The following is a 24,146-nucleotide window of genomic DNA, read 5'->3' on the forward strand; positions in this document are numbered from 1 at the left end:
TTTCATCTATTACACTCTCTCCCTCCCTCCGACTTCGCGCATAGGAGAGAGAGAGAGAGAAGTTGGGGAGGGGGAGGGGGAGGAGGGCACGTCTCCCTCTCAACGAGCGTCCTGACGTCAGGGGACGTTTTAAGTACTGTAGAGGGAAGGCTCCGTATTGGCGCGCGCCTGCTCTTCTCCCCCCTCCCCCTCCCTCCTTGTCTTCTCCCTCGCCCGCGCGCGCGCGCGCGTTCTCTCCCCTCGGAGGCGAGGGCGTCGACGGGAAAGCAAGCGCGTCGTCCCCTTTAAGGTTGCCCTGGTGACGGCTCGGCGAGTGAGAGCGAGGCCCATTGACGTCACGCCGGGCGGCGATTGGCGGAGGGAGTTGGGTTTCCGGTGGGAGCGATCGCTGAGGCGAAAGAGGAGGAGGAGGAGGAGAAGGGAGGTGGAGGAGGCCGCCGCCACTCGGGACAGCGGGAGGAGGAGGGGGGCCCGCTCGCGAGGAAAGGCCCAGGCAGGGAGGAGGAGGAGGACCCTGTGGTAAGTCGGAGCCGGTGGGCCTAAGGCGCTCGCCGGCGGGTGGGGCGAGAGCGGGAGCTGCGGCGGCGGAGTGACGCGGGGGCGGCGAGGCGGGAGAGCGAGGGGCGGCGCGCTTACCTGAGGCGCGCTGCGGGAGGTGGCGGCGGCAGAGGCCTCTTCCTTCTCCTCAGGTGAGGCGGAGGATGGGAGAGGAGGAGGAGGATAAACCTCCGCCGAGTTGTGAGGGCAGCCCTGCTGAGAAGAGCCTTAGCCTGGCGGGAGAGACGGGTTGCCCGAAGGGGGCCTTGGACGGGGCCCACGGGCACAGCTTGGGGGGAGAGCACATGCGTGGCTTTATTTTTTTCAGGAAAGGGGCGCTTACGCTCCAAGGTTTATATCCCGGGGGGGGGGGAGGGAGGCAGAAGAGGGTCCAGGGGGCCAGACGCAATTAGAGGGGCTAAGATTAGGAGGAATGTGCACCGTGGAAGATGACGCCATGTAGACACAGAGAAGGAGCGTAGAATAAAGCCGCCTTTGTTTTTTTATTATTTAAGGAGAAGCCCATGAGGAAAGTGGGTTTTTTTGTGGGGTTACTTCTGGTAGACGATTTAAGAGAGAGGCCTGTAGATTTTTGGAGGGAGGATCCTTTTACAAAGAAACCAGATTTGTGATCTTGGGGGAGAACTTTTAGACCTGGGGGGAGGTTAGGATTAAAGGGGGAGTAATAGGTTTGGGGTGGGGGGGCATCTGTTTTAAAGAAGTGGAAAGGTTACTGCTGAAAAGTGCCTAAGCCAGAGTTTAGCTGGGTCTGCTTATCTTACAAGCAGTTTCTTATGTATGGAGGGGAGGGAGGAAAGGGACCCATATCATTCTCTTGGCTTTGTAGTCATTACAGTGTAGTGAATAACCTTTTGCAGGATAGGGAGAGTGTCATTTTCCCCATAGTCAAGGAACAAAACAAGCAAGTGCTGCCTTTGAAGTAGCCCATAATTGCTGTGTACAGTACTTGAATTTCTGGGTATTCCTATCCTGGGGAAATGAGCTCCCAGTGAACTGTGCTCCCTTCTCACAGGAAGGAAGCATCTTAGGGCTTTCCTGTTGCTTTTATTTATGGAAGCCACAGGGAGATAACTTGAAAGATGATCAGGGTAAGTTATTCAAGGCTGCTATAAATTACAAACGCCCTTTTGTGATAGAGAGGCTCTTCTTTGTGATTAGAAAATGTGTGCTATCAATTGCACCTGATATTTCAATAAAATGTGAGGACCCCTACCCCCACTTAGAATTTTGACGAGCTGTTTTGATGTCCTGGGTTACCATCTTCAGGTTGCTGTTTTCCATTCACTGTTTAAAGATGACTGTTTAAAGATGAGGAATTCTAAACACTCTGAGTTTTCTTGGCCAGAAAAGGAGCCCCTGAAAATTACTGCAGTGATCTTAAAATTCCAAGCATTTTACCTGGAAGCTACTTGAAGCTACTACATATCTACTTTGCAAATACCTATAGCAAATAAAAGTCCTTTATCAGCTGTTAGTTGCCAGTTGGTGAGAGTATCTAGCTACAGAATTAGTTTGGCCTTCTTTCTATTAAAATGAATGCTCTTCAAAGCTCTGTATGATGAAGACTTTAACATGCTTCAGACAATTAATAATATTTATTTGAAATAGAAGCTTCATGTCTGCTACTTCTTTTGCAGTTGTGTTTGAGCACTGGTGTCTGATGCTGTCTATCAGCAGTGTGAATGCTTTTTCCACAGGCTTATTTGCAGGCTGTCACAGAGCCATGGCATTAACTCTTGGACAGTTAATTAAGGCATTTATTACTGACCTTCATTATGCAAGTTGTCAAAACAAAAGAAGTAACTGTAGAACTTCAAGGCAGCTTAATGTAAATGCCAGATAAGTATGTGTATGTTTTTTGAAATGGAACAGGTGTATTGTAATCTTTAGATTCTTTACAAGCATTGCAGATGACACAGATGCCATGTGTTTGTAGTGTGGGCACTTCACAACATTATATTTTGTTGTCATGCCTCTGTTTCCTGTTGGGAAGGGTTATATATGTTTATCTCAAGTATATTGCCATCTGTGTCATGTATCTAAATATCTCACCTAGAAAAGTATGTATTAATAGAACAGTAACACTTGGGAGTTATTCACTTTCTTCTTCCTTCCTTTTTGAAAGGCTATACTGGGATCAGACCCCTTCCTGTAAATTCTGTGCATACCTGTAGTGGTTGCAGCTAGCTGCATCTCAAGTAAGTGTTGGGCAGTTGGGAAATAATGTATTTTATTTCCACAAAACTTTATTTTTACATGCTATTACAGACACAGTTCTGGATATGTTGGTTTGCCAGTTGTGGAAATCTTGCATCCAGTAAGATTTTGCCTGGGAGCTGGCATTAATTGCAGTATTTTATTTTTACTTTATTGGGAGCAACTTAGCTTGACATAACTCCTGAGGCAGCATAGACCTCTGTTTTATTCTGTTGTTAACATTCTGTTCGTCCAGAATGCAGACAAATACACTGAGCACCATTTCAGTTTAGAAGCATATAATGTTTTGATTTCTGCTAATTAGCTATCTCTGCAATTAAGAGTGGCTGGCAGCTATCATCATTGAATATCATTAATGTAATATGGTGATAGCAGGGCATCTATCTCTTGGGGTTTTTAAAATACGTTTTAATTTCAGATAGCAGCAATGGCCACTGGCAGCACTAACAGTGAAGAGGAGCGCAGCCTCCGTGAATGTGAACACTATGTCCAAAAACACAATATCCAACAACTCCTGAAGGATTGCATCGTCCAGCTATGTACAGTGCGACCTGAGAGACCCATGGCATTCCTCCGGGAATATTTTGAAAGACTGGAGAAGGTAAGAATAAGCTTCAGGAATGGGTGCAAGTAGGAAAACCATTTGCAACTTCTCTAGAATATTGGCTGAGAGTACATCAACAGTTTAAATGTTCCAAGGGGAAAGTGCAGCAGTGTTTTTGAGTTTATTGCCATGTGATTTCTAGAAAAGCATCTATGCAATGTTTTCATAAAATTAATTGAAAAATAAATAGGTCTCATGAGGGGTACAAGGTCAGATTGTGTTACTTTGTGAGATACTGGACTCTTGACTCATGAATGGTCAAATTTTGCCCTTGTGCATCTTTGAGAGGTTTTACATATAATCAAAGTAGAATTTCATATCAATAAAATGGGACAACCCTCTGATAATGCCACTGTTATGCAAATTGGGCATAAAAAATTCTCTGGTCGAAGTGGAAGCAGCAGCAGCAAATCCAGAAGCTAGACAGAGACACCTGATAATTCTGCTTTTAGGAAGGGGGGAAAAGGTTTTAGAATAGAACATATTTTGCAAGAAATAAACTCTTGGGCATTCTTATGAAACTTTACCATTTAAATATGGTGGTCTTCTTAGCTGGATTCAACCCATAGCATCCCATATAAGTCATTGCACAAGCAGAAGGGTCTTCTCCATTTCCACTCCCAGCACTGGTCCCAGATTTACTCAGGAGGATTAAGAGATGGCAGGGAAAGATGGCTCTGTTTGAGCAGAACTTGCTCTGCTTTTGCGGTGACTGGCAGAGCAGTGTAACCTGCCTTTACACTAGAGCATGGCTGGGAGTGGAGGTTGATGGAGCAATTATGTCCCTCCACTTTGCCTGCTGGGCTGCTGCCAGTGGAGTAATATAGATGTCACTTGTTGGTGGGTAGATGGCCCACTGGTAGGCTCCCCAGTGGTGGAGCCCAGCAGAAAGAGTTGAAACTGTGTGTTCTGAGGGAGGTGATGGGACTGGATCCCAAGTCAGATTCCCAATTACTGCCAGCTGCCATCAGGCCTGATCTGGATCTGAATGCTGCGCCAGCCTGGAGCTGACACAGGGCGCAGGACTCCCCCGATTTGAGCTGCAATGGCAGAAGGTTTGGATTGTGCCCTTAGTTGGATCATCCCAGATCTGATTTTGCTTTCAGTACACTTTGTATAAAACTCTTATTAATCTAATCACAAACGAGTCCTTAGCTGAGTAGCCCACTAATCGTCTTGCACTTTTTACAAGCTATGTGACTACCCAGTAAATTTAGATGGCTGTGCAGCAAAGCTACCCAACAATTTCCCCCTCTTGTTCTTTGACTGCTGTGTCACTAACAGCTTCTCCCATCACTGTGTCAACATTCTGTGGAAAGAGAGAAGGTCAGCAGCATTCATCCCATAGCAGCTGACGACTTAAAGGCAAATCATAAGACCAATATTTAGTGATTCCTGCAGTCATTGCTAATTGTTACAAATTAATTCATATATTTTCCCTAAGGCACAATGTCGGGATAATAGCATACTTTGTTTTGTATAGAAGAGTCATTTTGTTCAACTCCCCAGTTTTTGTATATTATGCACTAGTACTTTTAATTCATAAGAATGCACAGAGATTCAAGTGTTCTGTCCAACTTGCATTTTGGCTTGATCTAAATGCCAAGTTATACAGATCCCTAAAACTAGGCAAGTGATTTTTCTGAGTTTATACGTTATTGGCTTGGATCCAAAAGTGTTTTTCACCAGCAGAAAAGAAGCTTCCATGTATTCTGACAATTCCACTGTTCTGCTGCAATTCCCAATGCCCAGTCCCACACCATTTAGAGGGTCCCTTGACACTTAGGGGTGGTTTTTTGGGGGAGGGAAAGTGTAGGGAACTATAGTGGGAAGAGGAGCAAGAAAAGCTGGATCTAAGCCACTGCACCTTTAGATAGAATGCTACAGTTTTAGTCTAGTTTTGTTTTAGTTGACCAGTGCAGGTCTATTGAATAATAGAGGCAGAAAGGTTAGGGTCATGCATGGTAACTTTTAAGACTATTTTGGTCATCTTTTATTGAGTATGTATATTAAATATGATTTCCTTTGAATAATGAGTGGTAGCTTTTATTGATTTAATTGAAAGTTGGCTCACAAAGCTTAAGAGCTTTATTTAAGATAATTGATATTGCACACTTTCACTGTAACTTCAGTGCTCTGTGGAGCTCACAGTACTTTAAAACTGTAAGGTAAACTGTATGAAGGAATAAAAAAGACAAAACCATGTTCTGCTGTGTTAATCTGGAAAAAAATATAATTGGCTGTATGCAGTGTAGTGCTAAGGTGAACGTTCTGTTAATGCAAGGGTTTCTCCTTGCTCACTGGAATGCACTCCCCATTCCCTCTAAATCTGTTCTGGCAGTTCCCCCAGCCATCTAGAACAGATCTGGGATAGCAGAGGGCATGGGCAGGAAGGAAAGGGGCAGGATCCATACTGCCTTTTGTTTTTAGACTGCTGAAAATAGTTCACATTTTTCTCCTGGATATAGTTTTATTAACTGTTTTGTGTCTGCATTCTGGTATATGAAAAAAAGACTCCACTGTTTACAAACCAGGTTTTTGACAAAATGTGTTTTATAGAGCCAGCTCAGCCCAGCGGTTCCATCAACCAACACGTAGCTTAGATCCTGCCATCGCCCACAGCAGTTTGAAACCCGTGGGCGCTGCCTGGCTTTCAAAAAAAGAAGTGTTTTATATTTTATTTTGTTACCTTGACAAAATGATGAGTTGTAGAAATGCAGGCAAAAAGTGTGTATAGTTTAAACTACTAAAATATAATTTAAAGATGTTCATGCCTTTTATTAATGAATGAAATACAAGGGCATTATGAATCAAGGAACTCGCTGTTTTTTAGGGACTTCATTGGAGCAGGCAAAATTGGCAAGTACAGTGCTATGCTTATGCCTACTTGGAAATGTAGAAATGTGCCATGAAAAAACATTTTTCCGGCAAGGAGTGTCCTATATGGCACTGAGCAAGGAGCCCTTTTGGTTAAGCAACATTAAGCTGATAAATACAGGAATTGAAAAGTAGTTTTTAGAGGAGTTCATATTAATTTTATCCAAGAGGAAGTGTGTGGGTAATCAGGCTATCAGATGAATAATAAGTTGGACTTTGTGTTCAATGTGCTTCCCCCCCTTCACATCACTTTATTGAAAATTGTAAATAATTGGATTAAGTGTGCTCATTTATCAACAGATCTCACCCATGTCTGAGACAGGCATATTAGGATTGTTAAACAAGAATCTGTCAATTATGACAGTTTAATTCAAGTCAGATTTAGTGTAACATTGTTTCAGGAATACTTGGAGACCTGTTGGTTTCAGTTGGTATCCTTTGGAAATTCAAGAAAATAGAATCAGTTGATTTTAAATACATTATGCATTTGGAATAATTCATTTAGATAATGAAGCTTTCTGTGGATTCTGTTGCTGTGATAAAGGAACTGTATGTTCTTCAAAGAGCAGCTGTAATGTCATTATTTATGTAAACAGTATCTATGTGCAGTATTGCAAAGAAGAACTATTAAATTCAAAAGTTGACATGGTAAAGAACTATGTCTCTCTCTATATAGAAACAACATCTATCTATCTATATATACGAGAGAGAAACTAGAGGTATAGGATCCTTTTTTGAGTTTCATTGAAGACTCATATTTTATAAACGTCTTCATGATAACAGACCACTCCGCAGAGCAGTGTGCCAGAGCAACATCTGACTCACCAAAAATATATTTCTTGCCGGGTCATTTCTTTGAATGCAGTAATTTAACATTCAAAATATCCAGCAAATGGCCTCAATTTCATGTATTGGACTCAACACTAGTATAATACATGACAGCTAAAGCATCAGAAGCGTTTAGAAACTTCATCCAGATTTTTGTACTAGGTATAAGTAGTTGTTAAAAGTGTGCCAATTTTAAAAATATATTCTGTTAATTACAAATGTTTGAAATACATCAAATTCCTCTTCCCCAACACAAGGCCAGCCAGATGGGATTAAAATTAGTGAAATGTTAAAGCATAAATCCTATATTTTCTGCCTCCTTGCTTATAACTCCTTAGGACAGGGATAGGGAATCCCTGGTTTATAAGCCATATGCCCACATGCAGATTTCATCTAGCTCCCTGGGTCCCTTCATATCCATCAGCTGTTCAATGAGGAGCAGGTGAGGGAGAAAGGGGTTCTGTTGTGCAAAGTGTATAATTGCAGCTCCTTTCTCCCAACACCACAGCAGAGGTGAAAATCTCAGCAAAGAGGGAGACGTGTGTTCCTTGCAAAATCCATGCATTTTTGCAATTGTATACATGCAATTCCCATTGTATTTCAAAGTTTAAAACTATGCAAAGCTTTAAGGCAGGACTTGCCATTCAGTTCTGTATTGACATTATTTGCATTCTTCTGGGATTACCGAGTTCTCTTTGCTTTCTGCACAGTCAGGACAGATAAAGGGTGTTTGAGACCTTTAGCTTGAGTGGAGTTGCTAAGAATTAAAGATATTGATCTGTTGCTGTGGAAAACAGCTTTGTGTTTGGCCCCTCCCATTTCTGAAATTTGCTCAAAAGCCATTGGAACCTTAGCCCGAAAGAGGTCACCTAATAAACACCTTTCAGGCTTCTGCTTGTACAGTGGGGCTTTCTCCCCTTTCCTTACCCCCATGTTACCTTTCACGAGCTTATGGAGGCCACAAACATTTTAGATTGGAAGTTATAATCTGAAATTGCACAGTGCAACTTGATGGCCAGTGTTTAAATGAGGATAAGTGCAAGGGAGGAAACAAGTTCTCCCAGGAGCATATGCATGGATGTGAACTTTCTACCCTTGTGGATTATTAACATTGAACTGTTTTATTTCATTGCAGGAAGAAACAAAACAGATCATGTGCCAGCAGAAAGCCAGCTCCCGTTCAGACTCGCGTGAAGATGAGATTTCTCCCCCTCCACCCATGAATCCGGTGGTAAAGGGCCGCAGAAGGCGTGGTGCCATCAGTGCAGAGGTTTACACAGAAGAGGATGCTGCCTCTTATGTCAGAAAGGTGCTGCATCCAGTTCTTATTTCCTGCAAGGCATATTTTATGTCTTGTATGCACAATTTCCTTCTTATCCTATCCCAAATAAGGTTGTATCAGGCCTTTCCCTAGACAAGTTGTGCTAATGCATTCATAACTTGCCTTTATATTTCTCTAACATAAACCTGGATTTCTGCTTGGTTGGGTTGACATAAGTTGAGTTGACAGTTATGGAGGAAATAATTATTAGAAAAATCTTGGCTGGAGGAAACAAGCCATTTCTACCTGACTCTGCAATGTCTGCTCAATTAATATCGACTGTAACTTTCCCAGAGGAGCAACCAGGTCTCCTAGGACATTCTTGTGATCCTTGTGACTTCTATGTAGTTTCCAGGAAGCCTGATACTAGGGAGTTGACCCTTGGGGGACCTGTAAGCACAATTACAGCTCCTCAGAGGTGTGATGTTAGTAAGAGGGAAGTATCCTAGGATAGTAGTTATTAAAGATTCCCAATCATTGTGTAAGAGCACCATTAGGTTATGTGACTCCTAAAACCTGCATCAGTTTCAAGTAAGATTATTTTGAGTTCTGAATGACCATTTGAGGTACTGGTGTGTCTAGCAATTTGGTCTATAGACTTATCAGAGGCAGTGGACAAATAATTTTCTACATATTGAGGCTCCTGATAGTTGTGTCTTATCTGAAAAGACACTTGTAGATCAGCCATTGAATCAGCACTTACCCAGGAAAGATACATCTCATTCTGGACACTTTTCCTTTTCTGGGCATCTAGAATGTAGGCATAATTTCATGAACATGCTTCTTAAAGAAGTCTTGAGAAGCTTTCCTTACCTTACCACTTGAATGACTTCTTCACATAGGATGCACAGAGCTCCCTTCCAAGAAAGGAACTCCTCAAATATTGTTGGTAATGGGTTTGCTTAAAGAACATTTGCTCTTAGGTCTTTAATTGGTATTGTTTGGGTGTTTCCATTCCACAGGTTATTCCAAAAGATTACAAGACTATGGCTGCTTTGGCAAAAGCCATAGAGAAGAATGTGCTTTTTGCTCATCTTGATGACAATGAAAGAAGGTAGGAAATCTGAACACGGATAGTTAAATAAACAGAATTGAGCAACATGTAGAAAGAATAAATAGGCTGACTGTGAACCAAGTTTTGGAACCATGCATAATGTTAACGATAAATACAATACCTCAAGGACCACCTCTCCCCATATGAACTGCACCAGATCCTCCACTTGCCATCTGAAGCCCTTCTTTGTGTGCTCCCTCCACGGGAGGTCAGTTTCAGTGTTGGCTCCCTGCTTCTGCAATGCTCTCCCCAGGGATGTTTGCCTGGCGTCATCACTACATATCTTTAGACAACAAGGCAAAGCTATTCTTTTTTTGTTTCCGGTCAGACCGTTGGCTTTTAAATGCCTATGTCCTTTTTGCATAGAAGGGTTGTTTTAATCTTGTTTTTTTTAAAAAAATAGGATTGTCTTTTGGATTTTTTAAAAAATCCTGGTTTTAATGTGTTTGTGTGTGTGCTTGCTTAAAATATTGTAAATTGCTTTGAACGGTGGCAAAAAAACAGCTAGCTAACAGATAAAAATAATGCAGTATAAGTTGCCTAGCCAGGCCAGTTCAGTTGTACCGAATGGTTTTTGGGCCCCCACTTTCAGACATTGTTGTGGCTTAGATTGCCAAAATGCCATATAATGGGCTCTACATTCATATAATTATTTGGATTAGTTTGGGGCAAGGAGAAGAGGGGAATGTTCATGCTGATGTCAGCCTATTTATGTTGCCCCTGTGTCTGTCAATATGGGAAGAGATAAGAATAACCTGAAGTTTAATTCACCAATCCTAATGTTTATGCTGTGAACCGCCCTGAGATCTATGGGTAGAGGGCGGTATACTGACTGACTAACTAACTAACTAACCAAAGCTTGTGTGAGCACTGCTGTTTTGTCCCCTCTCCAGAACACATTGAGCAACTCTAGTCTAGACTTTTGAGAGATGCAGTCTCCCTAATAACTGCATGCTAAGATTGTCTGTATTAGCACACACATGCAATATGTTAGATCTTTTGTTGAGTAATTCTGAAATCTTTTTCAGTGATATTTTTGATGCCATGTTCCCTGTCACCTATATTGCTGGCGAGACTGTGATACAGCAAGGCAAGTGATTGATTGTGATGTTGGTGGAAAAATTACTTAGCCTTTGAAGCTTTGAAGATGTTCAATTGCTTTCTGTTCATCTCATTCACAAGGTTTGCTAAAAAGATCCCAAGTATAGAATTCCAGCTAGTTTTTCAGAGGTGGGTGGGCAAACACTTACCTTTCAGAAGGGACCAAGGCTAAACGGTAGGGCATGTGTTTTCAATTCTTGCTAGAGCTGGAAGTGTCCCCTGAAACACTTGAGAGCTGGTGCCAGTCAGTGTCAACAGTACTGAACTAGATGCACCAATGGTCCCAACTCGTTATCAGGCAGCTTCCTATGTTCTGGCCCCAGTGGTAGCTGTTTGGGTTTGCATTCCAGTGGTGGGCCTCGCCAGATGTGCACACAGTCACACACTTCTTAACACAGGCATGCACATATTCTTCACTTTCTCAACTCCCCCTCTCATATGATCCATGTAGATCAGCTGAGAAGGGGGCATTTTCATTCCCACTGTAGCATGCACTGTGAGGAGGATTAAACATGTCTATGGGATATTAGGAGAGGGGTAGTGCCTTTGCTGGGGGACATGTTATGCTCGTTCTGGGGTAGTTTGTCCACCCTGCACTCAGCTCTCACCTGTGGCTACTAGAAGCTGTCCGCATGCAACAACAGCCACACCCCAGGAAACTACTTTTACTGGCCGACTAAACCAGGCGAGGGCAACCAATGGGTCAAAACCCTCAGTGAGTTAGGGACTTCCTCTGTATGCAAAGAGGGGCTCTGGCAGATTGAGCGGATGAGACCAATAGTGCATTAAATGGTCTAGAAGGCAGTTTCTGCATGTGGAGGGGCAGATGGGACTTGTCAACCTGGGAAGGTAGTCCATCTATGAGAAGGAAAACTGATCCTACACCTCTGCTGCCTTGCGGGATATTTTCAGGAGAAGAAAAAGCTAAGGAGTAAACCCTGCAGAAATGCGGAATGGCAGCTGGATGACGTCTTGTACAACTCCTTCTGGCAACTCTGGCTGACAGCCAAGCTGGACCACACCAGCAAGGCCATGAGAGGAGTGGGGGCTGGGTCTTATCGTCTGGGATATCCCAGGAGCTCCATACACACTGCCCAGGCTTGCACCCCAGGAAGGTCACTTCAGTGCTGCTAACGGAGCAGTTTGGCTTTGCCCCCAGGCACGCATTCCATTGTCTCTCAAGACAGACGGATGCCAACAAAGCAAGAACAACCCTGAACACTGTAATGGGTATGAAAAATGCACCCTCCCAACAAATCAGTTGATAAGCCAGGAAGGGCCAGTTTTCATCCCCATCACAGTGTTGGGTGGTGAGGTTAAAATCTCCCCACCCAGGTTAATAAGGGAAATACCTTTGAGGCGGGGGCATAGCCTGAGGAGGGTCAGCAGGCAAAGAGGTTCCCCGTCACTGAGCTTAGACTTGTTTTCCCACATTGTAACCATTTCAGTGTTATATTTGAATTTTGTGGTCAGGTGAAAATCCTCTGCCAGCAATGGCTTTTGCAATAGGGCATTGATCAAAGAGCACTTTACCTAGACTAGTTACTAGTCTTATCTACCCTGTCATACTGATAGCTGGGCAAATAGCTTCCTTCATTTTAATTACATGTAGGGGTGAAGTGGGAATTATAAATATAATGAATATATTTGACTGTGAAGCCTAAAGGAAAGCATGGCTGTTCCAAATGCAAAAAAAACAAACAAACAAAACCCATATGTGAGCTTTTGTATGGATGTCATTTTGTGCTGGATGGTTCTAGAATGGAAGAGGTTGATAACTGCCTCTTCTAAACTTATAATTGTTTCTCAAACTTATATGTCAATTTTTTTCTGTAGGTGATGAAGGGGATAACTTCTATGTTGTTGATCAAGGAGAAATGGATGTAAGTCTTTTCTAAACTACATATTACTGCAGCGCTCCAGAATATTTTAAGCACATACAATGCATCACATGGGCAATAATGGGAACATGTCTATGTCCGTGCTTTTGCATTTCAGGCAAATAAATATCAGGGACCTCCATCTTTCCCTCACCCCAGTTTCCCTTTCCTCTAGCCTTGTCTGAAGCTTATTTCTTACTGCCGTTTGTGTGATGACAGAACAGCAAGCAGACCAGCAAGCAAGCAGCATGGGTGGCAGGCAGACCAGCCAAGCTATTTAAAGGAGGCAGAGAGGTACTTTCTGAAGCGCCTCCCCAATTAAATACCACCAGAGGGGCATTTAAAGGAGCAGGCGGAGGCACTTCAGAGACCAGCTTGGTTAGGTGTAACAGGAGGAGGGGTTGGTAAGCAGGAGTGGCAGCCCATCATGTCATATATTTCTTTTCTGCCTTTCAAGACTTTACTGTTGTTAGCCGCTCTGAGCCTGGTTTCGGCTGGGGAGGGCGGAATATAAATAAAATTTATTATTATTATTATTAGTCTTCCCAAGATGGCTTATATTAAAAACAGATACACAATTTTGTTAAAACAAACAGAAAAAACATACAGTATAAATCATAATGCAACAGCCATTTAAAAATAAGTCAATTACAATAACATTCAATAACAAAAATGTACCAGTAATCAGGCTAAACCGAGACTCTGAAATATAATGTCTTAGAACAGGCATCCCCAACCTTTGGACCTCCAGATGTTTTGGACTACAATTCCCATAATCTCTGACCACTGGTCCTGTTAGCTAGGGATCATGGGAGTTGTAGGCCAAAACATCTGGAGGGCCGCAGGTACGGGATGCCTGTCTTAGAACTACTAAACTGAAAAGCCCTTGTTTTTAGGTTGCATTTTGTATTTACAATTTTTAACCTGCTTTTCTAATTCTCAAAGTGGTGGAGAAGCAATTAAGAACATTGTAAGTCTATACATGTTTATTCAGAGTTCAGTCAAGCTTAAAAAGGTAAAGTTACCCCTGACCGTGAGGTCCAGTTGCGGACGACTCTGGGGTTGCGGCGCTCATCTCACTCTATAGGCCAAGGGAGCCGGCGTTTGTCCGCAGACAGCTTCCGGGTCATTGGGCCAGCATGACTAAGCCGCTTCTGGCAAACCAGAGCAGCGCACGGAAACGCTGTTTACCTTCCCACCTATTTATCTACTTGCACTTTGACGTGCTTTCGAACTGCTAGGTGGGCAGGAGCTGGGACCAAATGACGGGAGCTCATCCCGCCGCGGGGATTCGAACCGCCAACCATGCGATCGGCAAGTCCTAGGCGCTGTGGTTTTACCCACAGCGCCACCCGCGCCCCTAACATTAGGTAGTACATCCTGTTAAATAAATCACTTATTTACAATTTACTTTTAAACAATGTAATAGCAATACAAGAAATTTTCCCCACCCTGGAACAGAAGATTAATGTACAAAATTATGCCATAAGTCCATGTGCAAGGTTGGTGGATGCCAATCATCAGGGTATTCATTTGAATAGTTTGCAAATGGGTACCAAACTTCAATAAAATAATCTGCATCAATACACGAACCCTTTGGGCTAGTTTTTCAGATAAGACAGTAGTCCATGCATTCTGTCTCCATCATATGCAAATGTTCAAGCCCTTTCCAATTCTGTGCCATAAGTAAGTAATCACAGCATTAAGAAACTACTAAGATCCTTATATAATAAAGCACGTTGATCTACCATAAAAATTGTTAATAAACCCAAACTTTGATTACACAGTACATTGTGATTTGTAATATTACTTATTTCAGCTAATACTCCTTCCTAGAATGAAATCACTTATTATTTGATTATTATGCAAGGGCCGAACAAATGGTGCCCAGTGATAAGCTTTTCTCAAAACAAAAACAGAAAACCTCTTGGCACATGTATTTTGTGGAATATTACTGTGAAAAGGAATTAGAATATTATCCAAATTGGAACATTTAACCACTTTTGAAATGTTCCGTATCATATTTTTTGAACCATATTGTTTCAGGGGATACATTTGCAGCAAAATTCCTGTCCTCCTCCAACTTTGTGTGTTGCATCCTTAGGTATATGTTAACAATGAATGGGCCACTAGTGTTGGAGAAGGGGGCAGCTTTGGTGAACTCGCACTGATATATGGAACACCCCGAGCAGCAACTGTCAAAGCAAAAACTAATGTGAAACTGTGGGGCATTGATAGAGACAGCTATAGAAGAATCCTTATGGTAAGTAATTTTTTATGTTTTTAAATAAATGAATTTGAAAGAGATTGTGGCTTTTTTGGTGTTGAGGTATTCTGACTTGAGTTTGTATAAATCAACATGAGCATATAGGAAAGTTGTACGGCAGTGATGGAGAACTCCTGAATATAGCTCAGTCAGTAGAGCATGAGACTTTTAGTAATCTCAGGGTTGGGGGTTCTATCCCAACTCTACAATTCTGTGATTCTAGGTGCACCCACTCATCTGATCCTCTGCTGGGGGGGAGGGGCTTTTCATGTAAAGTGTACCGTTTTATTTCCTTCCTCCGCCTTGATCTTCATGCAGAGGAGAGGATGTCTCGGCAGACTTGTGTTTGCAATTAAGCAAAAAGTAGTTACGCATTTTGCAATTACATGCATGCAATTTTCAGGATGCAATTGCATTTTGAAGCTTGAGACTTTCAATAGCAGTAAATCTGGGCTTTCAGTTGAGCTTATTTGCATTCTTCTTTTTTAAACACCCACACCCACACACACCCCTGCTGTTTTTCCAGACAAAGCCAGTCTTCTGCCGGGGTTACTAAGAGGTTTTTACACACTCAGGACAGAGAAAGGGTGTTGGAATTTAAAATTAGCGCAAGAGAACTATATTTATATCCAAGGCTTAGATTCCTGAAGACTACTGCCAGAGAGTTTGTATTGAGTATTAAATATGGGAAGGTGAGAGACATCTTTTCTTCACGCACTGATCATGGGACCTGTGGGTTTCTAGTTTACTATATCCCAGCCAAGCTTTTCTTTTCTTTTTCACTAAATAACTTTTAATGGACAAAAGGTCTTGCCTATTAAGTTGAGCAAACGGACACTTCAGTAAGAGTGAATATTCCTGCTTACTCTGTTGTAAAGGCCAAAAGAGACCTGAGTGGGATTTATGGACTGTCTGAGATACTTGGACGGCATCGAAGCTGCTACCATGAAAGGAGATCCCATTTCTTGAGCCCAAGTTCATTCTCTTTGTGCAGGCATATGCAAACACGGCCCTCCAGATGTTTTTAGGACTGCAATTCCCATCATCCCTAGCTAACAGGACCAGTGGTCAGGGATGATGGGAATTGTAGTCCCAAAACATCTGCAGGGCTGAGTTTGCCTGTCTTCGTGCATTGACAGTATTGGATACAGTCCCCCATTTGACTATTTACAGTGCAAGCCTATAGGTCCATTCTTTGAACTAAGTTCAGTGACTTCAGAAGTGGCTTACTCTCAGATACGTGAGTGTATAATAAAGATGATGATGATAAAAAATAATTTATACCCCGCACATCTGACTGGGTTGCTCCAGCCACCCAGCCTTAGTGTAAATTTTAAGGGGATATGATCATTAGTTAATTTAAGGGTTCATGATCATTAGCTAATTATGGTGGAAAACTGGGCTTACAGGCAGCTTAGGGCTTATATTAGAATGGTGTACACAAGACTTGAACCATTTAAGTTTGCCGTCATATATCCAGTGGTTTTCAACCAGTGTGCTGTGGCACCCTGGGGTGCCTTGAATGAAAGTCAGGAATGCCACGGGCAGCACTGGCCTTTGTTCCTCTTTCTTTCTTTCTTTCTTTCTTTCTTTCTTTCTTTCTTTCTTTCTTTCTTTCTTTCTTTCCCTCCCTCTGATGCCTTCTTGCATCCCTTCCTCCCAAAGGCTTGCGTTGCTGTTTGTTGCAGCAGCCCTGGGTACAAGCTCCCCAGGAGAATGGTGCCTCTGGGGCTGGCAAGGCGGTGTTTCCCAGACCTCTGTGGGGCAGTGTGAGGAGGCACCTCTGTTTGGGGTGGGGTGGGGGTCAGTTCAGAGACCAGGGGCAGCAGCAGCTGCCCAGAGGACTCTCAAGGAGAGGAGAGGAGGCTGGGGGAAGACTCCACAAGGGATGGTTTTCAAAAAAGGAGTGACATAACTAGGCTTCTGAGCATGGCAAAAAGAATGTAGTTGGTCATGGGAGCCATGGACTAAAAAAGGTTGAAAACTTCTCCTATATGCACTTATCTGGGAGTAAGTTTCATTTAACTGAGGAGGACTTACTTATAAGTAGAAATGAATAGGATTGCATTGTAAACATTTCTATGACCTGTTCCATTTTTCCTGGTATTCTAAATTGTTAAACGAGTAATTTTCAGATCCATTTGTGTGTGTTTTTCTCCTCCAGGGTAGCACATTGAGAAAGAGAAAGATGTATGAAGAATTTCTTAGTAAAGTGTCAATACTGGGTGAGTGTGAATAATTTCTTCGCATCGCTAATAGAATATTTGAGTCTTGCCCTACTCTGAACATCGCAGAGGGAGCATATAATGTTGAGGTGCTGTGCTTGAAGCTACAGCTGCTAAATCACAAATTGTGAATGGATGATTAATTTGTTTATGGCAGGAGGAAGAAGTGTGGTAGAAGGGTTTGCTGTAGAAAAACTGGAGGAGTGTATCCTTATGTGAGATGAACTGGGGATCTAATTCTAAATCTTTGGGATACAGCAAAATAAACCATCTTGTTTTATTTATTTTTAGAATCCCTTGACAAATGGGAGCGTCTCACAGTAGCTGATGCTTTAGAGCCAGTACAATTTGAGGATGGACAAAAGATTGTGGTGCAGGGAGAACCAGGAGACGAGTTCTTCATTATTTTGGAGGTGGGTATTAATAACAATGCTGTTTTGGAATTAGCTACTAGCAGCTGTATTTGTCTCATACATTTCAGTTACTTGGGTTATATTAACCTTCCCCAGCTAGGCACTTTCCAGATGTTTTGAGCGACAGCTCTTACCATCTCTGACCGTTGGCTATGCTGGCTAGGGTTGTGGTTCAACATCTGGAGGACATCTGTTTGGGGAATTCTTCTGGATATGATGAAAGGTGGTTCTGTGTTTTTAAAAAGTCATTTGCAGACTGCTTGCATCAATACTGGTTCTTTGGACATAAAACGTATTTGCAAATTATTGTCTGTGATAACAGATTTGATCATAGATGACAATAAATCCCTTTAACAAATCCTGTGGTGGCAGAATTATACATGTAGGAATGCTTAGTTCAATTGTGAAACGTGCTTCTGAATGGTATTTTATCATACTCTCCCCTTTTGAGGATATTAGGATTAAATGGGATAGGTTAAGACAAGTAATTTAATGGGGATGTTTCTGCTTTAAGTCATGAAGTTGTTGCTTTTTGCATAGGATTACTAAAACAAATCTGGTCATTAACTCTTTAATTCATTTAAAGGGTACAGCTGCTGTGTTACAGCGCAGGTCAGAGCATGAAGAATTTGTTGAAGTGGGCAGGCTTGCACCATCTGATTATTTTGGTGAGTTTTCTTGCTGTTTTAAGTTGACAGTGTCGTTTAAATACTTAAGGCATAAGACCAGTGCAAATGACATAATGGTATATATTTTTAAAGCAGCCCCCTTCCTGGTCCCCTGAGACTTGGCTTCTCTCCTCCCCTTTGCTCCTTTCCATCTCATGAGGCTCACAAAAACACGTAGACTCCTATAATACCACCCTTCCTGGAATGGAGAATAAGCCACGAGATCATATTGTAAAGTAAGAAAACATTGAAATTGGCTTGATATGATTTTAACCCATGGGAAGCTACAGAAGAAAAAATAGTTTGTAATTTAGTAACAAGTAAAGCAAACTTCGGGGAAATTTTTCAAGTTGGATGCTGGCTTCTGCAGTTGCTTAATTGTTTTTTGGACATAGACTGTACTTGCACGATCAGATTCTGGCTTAATAAGCCAGGATATACATGAACTTCATACACCCACAGTTGTATCCTTTGTTCCTCCCTTCATGAACCAGAGAAACAAGTTGCAAATACCATAGGTTCCCATGTCATGCAATCTGGGAACAACTGTTAATTGCTTCCAGACCAATGGGTTAGGGATCAGAAGCTGTTTTTAAACCACGGTTGGCATCTGCATCCTAGCTTGTTTGGAGATGTTGAACTATAGCTCCTGGTTCGTATGTACCAGAAGCTGTGGTTTATGACTGCTTCCTGGTTTGTTTCCCTATTTACATGAAGAGAGGCTGCACGTGAGTGTATTAAGCTCATGCAAAACTTGTCTCATCAGTCGAGGATATGATCATATGTATTGGGCCATTTAGTAGTTTTGCATCTTTAACATGCTTCTAAAACTTTGGATTCAACTTCTGTAATGGAAAACTTGAGTTTGGGATGATAGAAACATTATTGTCGTCTATTAATTAAATAAGCTGGGGATTTATTTTTATTACTTGCTGTAAGATTAAGTATAGTACTACTCTGAACAGAAAATAGTACCAAAGACCTGACATAGGAACCTTGAACCTTGTCATGACTCTTACACCAAATTATGGAGATACTTTTAAGTGTAACATTTATGGAAATGTTACTTCCTTCTTGAAGATCATGTAGTACATGAGGAATAACTCAGCACATAGAATTGTACTATTTGAAATATTAGAAGTATAAATGCCTGAGTATTATTTAAACAATAATTGCAAGGATACCTAGTGTTAGAACTGGAATCAGATTGCACAGCCAATCCCTGCAGAAAACAGCTTTTCCAAGTATAGGGCTGGCAAAAGCCCCTTGCGCAGTAATTTCCAAGTGTCTTGACAACCAGCTGGCTACTGATTGCTTGGGAAGCACTGAGCAAATGACTTTGACACTTCCCTTTCCTCTGCTCTTTCCAAGCACACTCTGCGCTTTAAAGCTCTGTGTCCAAGCACCCCCACTTTTTTATTCCAGAGTTTCCCCATGAGAACAGCTCTTTAGCACTCAACTGAAGCAAACAACAATCCACAGAAACTCCGAATTAATGTTTGCTCCAATTGAGCACTGAAGAGCAAGTTTTCACAGGGAAAGCCCCAGGACAAAAAAACAAAACAACGCTCAGATATGGAGCTTTAAAGGGCAGACTTGTGCCTGGAAAGAGCAGGACAAAGTGTAAGTGTGGATAAGCCCTCTAAGCACACTTCTCCCACAATCTTTCTGGCCCTTCACATCTCTGTCTATAATTCTTAACACTCTTACACTATGCAATATTTTGGGATAATTTTAGAGCAGTCCCCTATTTTGGGGAAGTCTGTTGATCTGTTTCAAATCGCCTCCCCCCTCCCCTTACCCTGTTCTCTTTGAAATGAATATTTTGTTTTTTAGGTGAAATAGCCCTGTTGATGAACCGTCCTCGTGCTGCCACGGTTGTTGCTCGTGGCCCATTGAAATGTGTAAAGCTCGACCGGCCCCGATTTGAGCGTGTCTTGGGTCCATGCTCAGATATTCTCAAGCGGAACATCCAGCAGTACAACAGCTTTGTGTCTCTGTCTGTCTGAAGTCTCCCTTCTTCTTCAAATACATGCTTCACAAATGCAGACTGCTTCATTACTCTTGTGCAGAGCCACATGGCCACTGGCTATTGCAGCTTCCTGTCTGTCTGAGGGAGGGGAAAAGGAAAAAAAAAAAAGAAATCAGTTGCTTTTCATGACACCATTTTAATTTTTAGAGCATTTATTTTGGTGCTCCCAATACAATTTAAAATAAATAGAAAATTATATGGAGTCTTTTTGCTGTTACTGCTTTTCTCTGTGCAATGTACAGTGTCCAACTCGGGCAGTGACTGCCATTCCTTTCGCTGGGAAAATTTCCTAGTACCAAGGTTATTGCCATAGAGTTAAGGATGTAACAGTGGAAAATTATTAAGAGGCACACATTTCTCAACTGGTGAGTTCCTACATTTATTTCAGGGCGTGGTCACTTTCTGCTGTAAGTACTTCTCTTAGCAGAGGAACTTACCCTCTAAGCTCAACTTCTTGGCATAAATGTTCTGGATATGGTTATCTTTGGTTTGGTTTACTGAGATCAGCTCCTTAGTAAAACCACAGTTAGAAGTTTGATAGTTTGATGCATCAGTTTCCATTTCAGTTGGTTCACGACGGGCTTGGTTATCGTTTGTCAGGTTTTTGTGTACAAGCTTTTGTTCTGGCACCTGCTGCCAGTGTTGCTGATATTCTTGCCACAGTTACCCTTCCCCTTTGCCTGTTCTCAGTTGTGAATATTCATATTTGCCCCTTCTATTTTTCCCCTGTGCAATTTCTCAATACCCAGCCAATGGATTAGACACCTATATATTAGTGGTGGTGTTGGCAAAACAATTGCACTGCTCCTTAGCTAGTGCCAAATAGTATACCCCACATGCAGTGTATGTAGACCAGGAAACTGAAGGGTGCATCCTGTGCGTTCAGTCTTCTGTCTGACCCTTTCAAGCTTTGCCTTCCCTGTTAACTTCAGCACCAGATATTGAATGGTTCTGTTGGCATTCAATGCAGGACTGGACTACACACTCCTTGTTAGATGACAAGAATCTGGCTCATGTGGAAGACTGGAAACAGAAAATTAGTGTCCTGTAAAACTCTTGTTACTGAATCTCTTTTGTCCAATCAGAAGTTTTAGTAACTTCTAACCTTTCTCAGATATTCAGTCTGAGCAGATGTTCAGTCTCGAGTCTTGTTCTCTTTGGTTTGTCCCAGATTCTCATACCGATCTGACAGAATAGCTTTTGGGAAAGTTGACTCTGTTGTCAAGTCTGAAATGTGTTTCAGTATTTACCAGGTTTGTGTTACAATATTTTGTGTGCACCCTGTGCTGCCTACTATATGGAATGTTGCAGGTGGATAATGTAGGCAATTTGGTTTCCTTATAACATGTAAATTATCTAAAACTAGTCTAGGGTTTTATTTGGGAGTGACAGCAAGTTTTTTGCATTAGTTGTGCAACTATTTCTTACCAGTCCAGCTCCCTGCCATTCCCTCCTTACTTTCCCCCCAGAAACTGGACCTGGTATGTACCATAATGACTTGTTGGCTGCTGGAAAGAATGCTTAATTAAATATGATTGGCAATGTCTGGGGAATAGGAGCCTTAGTATATATATATAAATAAAAGGGGGAGGGGGTGTTGACATGTCCTCATTTCTAGATGCATATAAAATGTAAAATCTACATTGTGAATTCTTTCTGTCCGTGCTGAAGACTTTGATGAGGATATGCCTTTGGGAATTTCCACCTGTGTTCTCTTCGGGAGTCCATTAATGCTATTTTCCTCCAAAACTTCATTCAGTTTGAATCTATCCAGGGATTGCTCCCCCCCATACCTTTCTTACTTTTGAAGCTTGATTTGATCCTTGTTAAAGCACCAAAAAGATTTTAAATCTTATGTAAGCTAGTTAGAGCGCCACAAAAATGCACATTTTTTTATATAAGGCTTTCTAATCAAGTTTCACTACTGCGTCTTTTTAGCTTGCTGTTTACTCCCTTTTGTAGTTTTACCAACAAGATTTTAAGATGAACCAGCTACGTCTGAGTTAAATATTAATCACAGTTAAAGCTTTACCTTTGTGTGCAATTTAAACATGTTTGAATCCACAGTTGGTATAGTTTGCCTTAGCTAACATTCAGGGCTTTAGAGGTAATCTTTTTTGCTAGGACACCTTAGCAAATAAAAAAATCAAAAAAATCTACTGCCCTAGAGTGCTATAGTCAACCAGAGGACCATTTTTGTATCGTTACCTGACTATAAGTCTGACTTACTGTATGTGCTAATATATTCCTTTTGTTATAGATTGTCCTAATGGCAGGTAAAGCAATAAAATGATTTAAATTCTTAAATGTAATCAGCGTTTTTATTATACTGGTCTGCAGTTTCTAAGCTGGTGCGGACTAGGCAGGGACGGGCTGCATAATAGCTCTAGGCCTTTCTTTGGCAGAAAGTGAGTTTCATAGACTGCTTCCTACATGAGATGCCTTCCTTTCATGTGAATGACTTGTGGGTTAAATAGATGTGATATGGGATGCAGTCTGCTTAATGGGTAGCTACAGCTGTGAGCTATTTTCTGAAGTGCCAGACTTGTGGGTGTTTATGTAGAATTGTTTGCTGTGGCTCTGTGAGCAGCATCAACTCTTAGGTCGTGTTTTCTACTTTTCTACTCAACTAGCCAGTGTTGGCAGGTATCTCCATGTGTACATGACAAAAGAGAAATGCAGCAATTTACTCTGAATAGTTCTGCTGCAGTTTATTCCAGAATTTCCCTGTACTCGACATCTTTCCAACTTGTTCAGCTAACAGTGGACTTTAGTCCCAGGTGAGAATGGTCTGGGAGTGCCTGATGTCACAGTGTTACTGTGGCTCAGCCCACAGTTATCTGGCTCGTGAGTTAAATAGGAGCCCAATGTAAGGGCAGGTTATTAGATAAATAATAATAGTGTCGCCTCCTGTTGTAAGTGGCAGCCATGTCAACATAGAATCCATGTTAGTGGAATTTCTAACTGTAAGTTTGTGTTGCAGTTTCTCTTATTGTATGAAAAATATACACACATCTCGCTGATCAGCTGGTAAGCAACCATAAAAACTGGGCTTTGGGGCCAAAACTGAAAAGTAGAATGGCTGACCAAATGCCAGCCTAGTTAAGATATAGAGACTACATCAGGTACATTGATTAAACTAGTCTTTTCTACTGTCTCAGCCACAAAGTGACTGCATTAGTGCCCTTCTTCCTTGGATCCTCAGGAATGGGAAAATCTTTGCCTTAAACTGTTAATACATGGAAGCTATCAGCAGAGGGAGCTCGACAATAAGATTTTCAAAGTAAGTAACAAAATATAACCCATTTAATACCACTTCATAGTCCGTGTAAGAGAAGAGGCATTCCAATTCTAAAGGTCAAATGGAAATGGAAAATAAGATCACATGTTTAATGGAAAACACTGACCAGGCAAAATTCAAATGAAAGATTAACAATTGTGTTGGGCTGTTTTCCAGGGTGGCTGATAAAAGGTCTTTCTGCGACTTGGCCAAAGCAGCTGATAGGGCTGAATTGTGCCCTTTCACCCAGGTGTAAGTACTTAAGACAGGCACCATTACAGACTGCAAGTGTTGCCCTGTAACTTTGGGAGTTACATAATGCACAGATAAGGTTTACTTCAATGTATTAGCATTCATGGTGTTGGAAATCAGTTAGCAGCTGAACTTTGGAAATCCTAAATGTCGAAGCTATTGGGTTGTATCCAGTGAAGCTGCCATCATAGTACAAGGGTTTCCACCTGTGCAACGGGTCGTCCTCTCCCTACATGCGCCTTCATTCTGCTCTGAAATCTCTGGAGGTGGGGTGGGCAAGGGAATTTTTTTTAAAAAAAACCTTAATAGCCCAATGAGAACTGAGCATGATGATTAGATTGGGGAGCGAGGCAACAGAGAAGGGTGGGGAAACTGGCCAGCCAGGTATTTGCTGGACTACAACTCCCATTATCCATGACCATGCTGACTGAGGCTGATGGGAATTGGAGCCCATCAACACGGGGAACACCACACATTCCCCCAGTGGCTAGTAGGAATTCCAGTTGCAGGTCTCATTTGTGCCATTTGTATTTCAAATTGCTGTAGGTTGAGTTCACGGCATCTCGACTA

At 41.9% G+C, this 24,146-nt stretch overlaps 1 protein-coding gene across 3 annotated transcripts; it reads left to right on the forward strand.

Annotated features, from left to right (window-relative positions):
- Nucleotides 1-366: 366 nt before the first annotated feature.
- PRKAR1A (protein kinase cAMP-dependent type I regulatory subunit alpha) lies at nt 367-22,351 on the forward strand. 3 transcript variants are annotated; one of them, XM_082212720.1, is made up of 12 exons: nt 367-519; nt 2,684-2,756; nt 3,194-3,376; nt 8,220-8,393; nt 9,368-9,459; nt 10,488-10,549; nt 12,397-12,443; nt 14,545-14,703; nt 16,871-16,931; nt 17,223-17,344; nt 17,931-18,012; nt 19,849-22,351. In XM_082212720.1, the coding sequence occupies exons 3-12, from the start codon at nt 3,203-3,205 to the stop codon at nt 20,019-20,021; spliced, it is 1,146 nt and encodes a 381-aa protein (XP_082068846.1). In that variant the 5' UTR covers nt 367-519; nt 2,684-2,756; nt 3,194-3,202; the 3' UTR covers nt 20,022-22,351. The 3 variants fall into 3 exon arrangements, with proteins under 3 accessions (XP_082068846.1, XP_082068847.1, XP_082068848.1); XM_082212721.1 differs by having other exon boundaries at nt 381-516; XM_082212722.1 differs by lacking the exon at nt 367-519 and adding an exon at nt 665-689.
- Nucleotides 22,352-24,146: the final 1,795 nt, after the last annotated feature.

This window comes from Podarcis vaucheri, assembly GCF_965113315.1.
Source record: "Podarcis vaucheri genome assembly, chromosome: 2".
Classification (NCBI taxonomy): domain Eukaryota; kingdom Metazoa; phylum Chordata; class Lepidosauria; order Squamata; family Lacertidae; genus Podarcis; species Podarcis vaucheri.